The sequence below is a fragment of the Poecilia reticulata genome, linkage group LG6 (genome assembly GCF_000633615.1).
Source record: "Poecilia reticulata strain Guanapo linkage group LG6, Guppy_female_1.0+MT, whole genome shotgun sequence".
NCBI lineage: Eukaryota > Metazoa > Chordata > Actinopteri > Cyprinodontiformes > Poeciliidae > Poecilia > Poecilia reticulata.
Genome location: NC_024336.1, coordinates 4990944 through 4997758, shown reverse-complemented (window position 1 = coordinate 4997758; position 6815 = coordinate 4990944). Strand labels below are relative to the sequence as shown.

General features: G+C 40.5%; 1 protein-coding gene across 7 annotated transcripts in view; it reads left to right on the top strand.

Moving 5' to 3' along the window:
- ripor1 (RHO family interacting cell polarization regulator 1) overlaps positions 1 to 6815 on the top strand; it is a 70309-nt gene that overhangs the window by 59225 nt on the left and 4269 nt on the right. For all 7 annotated transcript variants that reach the window (XM_008410931.2, XM_008410933.2, XM_008410935.2 and 4 more), the window contains 6 exons: positions 1088 to 1218; positions 3417 to 3534; positions 4334 to 4469; positions 5739 to 5888; positions 5979 to 6134; positions 6521 to 6717. In XM_008410931.2, coding sequence (XP_008409153.1) covers positions 1088 to 1218; positions 3417 to 3534; positions 4334 to 4469; positions 5739 to 5888; positions 5979 to 6134; positions 6521 to 6717 — 888 coding nt within the window. The remainder of the gene's footprint in view (positions 1 to 1087; positions 1219 to 3416; positions 3535 to 4333; positions 4470 to 5738; positions 5889 to 5978; positions 6135 to 6520; positions 6718 to 6815) is intronic.

Genomic DNA, 6815 nt, shown 5'->3' with positions numbered 1-6815 from the left:
GACCCTACCAGGGGCATAAAGCCCCAGACAGCATAGCTCCTAGGATCATTGGGACACTCAAACCCCTCCACCACGATAAGGTGGCAGCCCAAGGAGAGGTATACAAATATACATCAAATATATTGATCAAATTCCAGTTATGGTTCTAAAACAACTCTAAGTAGGTGGATTTTAAGCCTTTTAAGCCTTGATTTAAAGGAACTCAGTATTTCAGCAATTTTCTGGAAGTTTGTTTCAGATTTCTGGTGTGTAGAAGCTGAATGCTTCTTCCCCGTGTCTGGTTCTGGTTCTGAAGAGGCAGTGCAGTGCAGATGACTGAAGCTGCATGCTGACTTTAGATTTTTTCCTCTAGGTTTTGTTTCTGTTCAGCTGGAGAAAATTAGGGCACACATTTGTCTGTTCTAAGCATCTGTTCAGTGCTTAAATGGTTCAGTGTCACCTGGTGACATCATAATATAGAGCTGTGTACCATGTATGTCGTCATGGTAGCTAATCTTAATACTTATAACCTGAGTTATTCAACATATACATGCTCCCCCTTCTGTTACCACGCATGTGGCTTCTCTCAGCACCGATGAGAAGTTATCTGTTGACACAAAGAAATCTMTGTTCTTTTGGTAAGATTAGAATCAGTGAAGTCCTGGATCATAGAGTCCTACCCAACTCTCCAATCGCTTCAATAGTGTATCATGATCAACAGTCTCAAAAGCTGCACTGAGGTCCAACAGAACCAGGACTGTGGATCAATTCACTAATGCATTTTCCTTATAAACACAGCACCATCTAAAGGGAACTAAAGAGGCTTTCAGAAACCATACATTTTCCTTTTGCTTTGCTTCATGTTTTAAAATAAATGAGCMTTTGTCAATGCTATCACACATTTTGTCTGGGATTTCTGTGTTGAGGATTATTACTGAAGTGACTATGTTAAATAAAATCAGAAGCTGTATTGTTGATAAACTAACTGAAACATGGAAGCTTGTGTCATGATTCTGACACTATATGTGCATGTGTGTGTGTGTGTGCTGCGTGCGTGCGTGTGTGTGTGTGTGTGTGTGTGTGTGTGTGTGTGTGTCTGTGTGTGTAGGGGAGCAGTCACAGCCGTTCAGCCAGCTTGGCCAGCCTCTCAGTAGAATCAGCTTTGGGCAGCTTTGATTTTCTGTCTTACTGTGAGGAAGAGGAGGAGAAGATGAGTAGCAGGAAGATGAGGAATGGCAGGTCAGTAAACACATCACAATGTGACAACAACTCTGTTTACGCTGGGTGATGCATAATGTTATGCCAGAATCAGTCTGCCACCTAGTGGATCTCAGGTATTTTATAACTGAAGCAGGTATGGCATTAGTTTAAATCAGTTTGAAATCAGTTTATTTTTCAAGTACTTTGAAAATGTTTAGCAAATTCTGTATTCATTTTGCAGACTCTTCATGTTAGTTATATTGTGCTCTGTTCAGTTCCTGGTACTGAAGTGAGTTTATGACGTCTTTRTCATCAGTTCCATACTACTGACTCCTTATTAAAGAAAAACATTTCAGTGCCAAATCTTTGTGGCAGTGTGCTATAAAAGATGCTGTTATGTAGATGAATTTTCTGTCTTTTTGTGTTAATAATGGTCACAACTAAAGAAGAAAAGAGTTCAGCCATGATACCTTTGCATTAAAATTGCCCCAGTTGCAAGAAAATCGCTGCTAAGAATATTTCAGTGAAAGAACAATGTTTTGGATCGTCTCAACATGAGTGTCAAATTCACTTTCATTTCAGGCCACATCAAGATCACGAGTGTTCTAAAGCAGCTGGTTGTGGAAGAATGAATGGATAAAACTACCCATTAACTAACTATTAAAACGTTAATAAATGCCTTTGATGAGTATTTCTTAAAAATAAATATTGAGCATCCTTTCACATAAGTTATGGCTGGTCACTTTTGTGGCCCAGGCCTTGAGTTTGACACATGTGATCTAGAACTTTAGTATGAGACTTCATTCAGGTCCTTGCAGAATCTACAAGGACTTCAATAAAAGCTTCAAGATTTGTGTTGTTTCTACAGAGTTTCCTGATATTCAGTTTAAGATCACCTTTGCTGTCCTGACAGATGGAGTCTTGGACAAGAATGATGAAATTAAACCATGCTAATTTTGCAACCAATTGCACAGCTGAATATAACCATAGTATGATTATTTTGTGCAAATTATAAGGTTGAAAAAAATCTCCTGAAGCTATTGCTTATATCAGAGTTGCATTTAACTCTTTGTAGCTCCACCTAGTGTTTAAAAATAGAACTACAGGAGATAGTGTGTCTGAAGTGACAGCATAAAAGGCAATATGTTGATATCAGAATTTATTTGCAAAAATATGTCAAGCACAAATGCATGTTGGTATGAATTGTTCTGGATGCATTGTGAGGTAAAGACATTTGGACAACTGCCTTCTTAAAACAAGGGCCTTCTGTCCAAGACAAACATGTGTGGGCAGCAGAAGGTTGGTGCAAACAATTTGTTTACAGTTTTCCTGTTATTTGGGATATCTCCAAAATTGTCTGGAAGAAATAATGATGCCAGAGTTACAAATGTAGCCTACAACTCTGTCCCAGAACAGTGCAGTGATTAAAGCAATATAAAAACTTCCTTCAAGAGCACCTTCTTCCTGTTCAGGCTCCATTTGGTCTTTTTCTATTTTCCAGCGTGGCAGCATGAGTCACAGGGTAAATGTGGCTGACATATTAGATTACTAGTATTTTTGACCTCCATACATTGGATGGTGAGGGTAACAGGTGAAATTCAGACATCATTCTTACCTGCACCACTCATTCACAAAGATCAAATACGTTTTCAGGCTCCAAAGGATACACACTCACTGCCGTGGTTTCTGGGTCTGCCAGCGGTCTCCTTTCAGTAGGAAGTCTCTGGAAATCCTCTAAAGGAGCCATCCTGATCAGATTTCCAAAACACCTCAACTGACTTGTTTCAGTGAGGATGAGCAACAGCTCGACTCTGGGCCCCTCCATAAGGATTGTTTCAGCCCCTTGTATCCAGGATCTCTTCTTTGGATCAGAATCCATAACTCCTGACCAGAACCAGAAAATAGATGCTCTGGTGCATTGAGAGCTCTTACCTTTTTGACTCAATTCTTTCCCTAATGACACACCAGAACAGTGGTTAGTCAATTTATATCAGGACATGTGGGACCTACTCCAGCTTTAAAAACTCTCTGGAACATTGGTTGAAAACTAACCAAAGGTGTATTCATGTGTCGATTACTTTGTTTTGTTAGGGCTTCTTAAATTTATTGTACCATTGAGCTTAACAAAGAAGCACAAAAATACTCAACATATGAGATCTGACCTATAGTAAACTATATCTCTATGGTACTATTAAAACCATCTCACTTAGAATGTTCTGTGCTTTCTGTTCACATAGACGAGAGCATGGGGGCTGGGACAGTCCTCCCCTCTTCCATTCACCTCTCACCACCAGCTGTGCCACTCTGGACTCCTCCCTGGTGRTCCATCTGAAGAACTGCACAACACAGCTTTTGGTATGTATTCTGGACCTTTCACATTTCATTTTTACTGTATTTAGATGTTCAGGGCCTTGCTCTAGAAACAGTGTTCCTGTAGAGACTAGAGTATTGGTAACCATTAAAGATACTTTTGTCCTTATTGCATCATGCAGAGTAAGATGCATTGCTTTGTTTATACACCATTACTAAATCAAGTAAAGCAGTCAAAAGACATGGTTTTAATTGGACAGAATGTGGATGGAACTCATACCTCAGATGTTTATAAGGATCTGCAAGCRACTGCTAACTGTAGAACAGGTACTAAAGGGTTCAAGTGGTGGCCCGATGAGTGTTGCAGCCTTGTGCTCTAGTGTTGGACTCAGTCAACATGGTGAATAAAAGTCATAGATGCATAAAACAGCAGTTTGATATGAGTTTTCTTGTGGGTTTGTATGTGGCCAGGTACTGTCAAGTTTCGCCCTGCCTCATGCTATCTGATAATGGGACCACTATCAAACTCTATACCCACTGGTGTGTCCTTAACTTGAGGTCATGTTCCTGGACACTTATCCAGTTTAAACTGGATAAGTGTCTGTACCACCATCCCCACACTGATCAGGCCATGTTGTGCCAGTCAGATCAGATCATTCCTTCTGAGGCTGAACTGTTTATGTTTGAATTTGTTATTTTAGAACATTAAGGTGATCAAGCATGCTCAATAGTCACTGTGTTAGTAAAAATAGATTCAGTTCAAACACCCTGGAGGGTTCTGCTTCTAAGATAATGTGATACCTGTTTTGCTTCTGGTTGGTGTCTTGGTGCACTGTGTATTTAGCGTCTTGGCACGTTTGGTCCCCTGCGCTGTGGAGAGATGTACGCCTTAGACAAACTGCTGAGAGAGACACGTGTCTTTGGAATCATCCTTCGAATTGTCAGGGACAACCCCAACCGGCCCAGGCAGCCTGCTGAAGGTAAGTTATGGTGCGACCTTATGGGTTATAGCATCTGAACCAGGTTTAATTTTAAAGTTCCACACAGCAACTTCATGCCATGTGATTTGCCTCAAACCTGACGCAAACTGTACTGATATCTATGAGTTGAGTCCATTTTTCCAGCTGCTAATTTGCTAACTGACAAATCCAAATCTGAAATACAGTAACACAAACATTTTTAACAATTGATTTTTTTGTTTGTTTAATCATCTTAAATATTGAAGTTGTTGATTGATGGTCAGTTTATATGCTTATTTCCTGATYCTGCAATTGTTCCAAGACCTCTATCCCCAAAGAGAACCATTGCTAGAATGGCTAGAACATCTCAGACAGGTGGGGAAAAATGATTGAGTGATAAACCATCAATTAGAATGTTATTCTAATAATTTATCAATAGGCTGTTATTCAGTCTAAGGTTGAAGGTAATCAGCCACAGAAGTCAATTCCCTTCAAAACAGGTAAAATTTCCTTAGTGACCTCAAACCACAATTTCCAGCTGGTTTATTTTTTCCTTGATGCAAAAATCACTGCAAGGCACAGATGTCTAGCAAACACAAAACAAATTTCACTTTGTTTTATCACAGACAAGCTTTGCTAATAAAGCATTCAATCATATATTAAAATTCACTGATATTTATTGGTCATAATGAGTGTTTAAAGTGGACCCAAATGCAGCAGGCACTGCAAAACAAAGTGTTGCAATGGCCCAGTCAGAGTACAGCATTTCTGAATTAAATGCTGTAGTGGGACTTTCACAGAGCTATTTACAAACCTTAAAGCACTGAAGCAACAGTGAAAATAAGGGTGAGTTGAAATCTGCCTGCAATGATCCGAGTGACTGCTAAAGTCAGTCAGAGAGCAACTGCTGATGGTTCTGCTGCTAAAAATGGTTCTACAAGATTTTGAGCTGAAGAAGAAGTCTTGTAGGCTACCTGCCTTTTTTTTTTTTTTTTTTACATTTTTGGCTTTATCTTTGTTGACTGAATAATTGCTGGAATCTGTTGTCTAAGGTGCTCCACCTGAAGACCCCTTGGAAAGACCAGGTCTTACACCTTCAATTTGAAAGAGGGTGTACTTTCTTTTTTCAGTGAGTGYATGCTCTCTACATGAAGAACCAATATTTTTGCATCTGGTTACATATACAACATCTAACCAGAACTTCCAGAGGACTAGTCTGAGTTCCTAATGGTTCCTTATTGTATCAAATTGGCCAGCTGACCTGCTGCTGTCCCTCTTCCTCTGTTCCAGTGATACCAGAGCTGGGCCACTGCTTCGGTGCCCTGTCCCTTTGGGAGCAGACTACAGAGCGCGGCACTGTGTACTGTGTCTCTGTTGAGAACTTTCTCTCCACTCTGTCTACATCATGCTCCAGCATGCCTCATGGAGGGGCAGATGCAGGTACTACATAATGCATGCAGAAAAGTCTGTTTCAGTGTCTCTGTGCATGTTCTTACTGTGCTAAAAGCTGTTTTTTTGGGGGCGGGTTAGTGTTCTTGTGCCTCGTTGAGCAAATTTTGGATCAGAGGTTACCACGACGAGGCAACACAKGCAAAGGAATTATCACAGTGTTTCAGCTGTGGAGTTACTTGGAGTCTAACGGGATCACTGATATGGAGACGCACATCTCTGAGCTAGCAGAAGAGGGTATGTGCACACACATACACACGCACACACAATAAGTTAATAAGAGCAGCTTCATTGAAAGTAKAGTGATGCTATGTGAAATCTGAATCTGAAAGGTCAACTAGTTTCTGAAAAAAGTGTTTACTTTATGCTATTGTTCCTCTCTAGATGTGTGGTAAGAAGACACTTGTCTTGGGCCGAGGCAAGTTCATTCTTGCCACAGTGAACTGAGATAACACCTACTTACCTAAAGCTCATAAAATAAAGTATCTGCCTGCTATTTTCTGAGCTCTTGTTCATTCTGTGTGAAGCTCAGAGGAACCAGTAACTTTGTCAAACACATTGACAAAGTTACATTCTGTATTAGAATAAAATTTCACAGTAAAATTGTATAACACTTTCCACAGTGTTCCTGGTGCAGAGCCTCARATCCACTGACCTGGATGTGATTATGAATACTTTGAGACGGCCTCCTGAGCGCAACYTGAGGAGAGGAGAGCTCCAAGCTGTTGCCAACTTATTGAAAGATCCACGAGGCAAAGTGTCAACATCTGCTAGCTCTTTACTGAGAGGCCTGACTGCTCAGCCCACACAGAGAGAACAGGTGATGGATGGATGGATGGATGGATGGATGGATGGATGGATGGATGGATGGATGGATGGATGGATGGATGGATGGATGGATGGATGGATGGATGGATG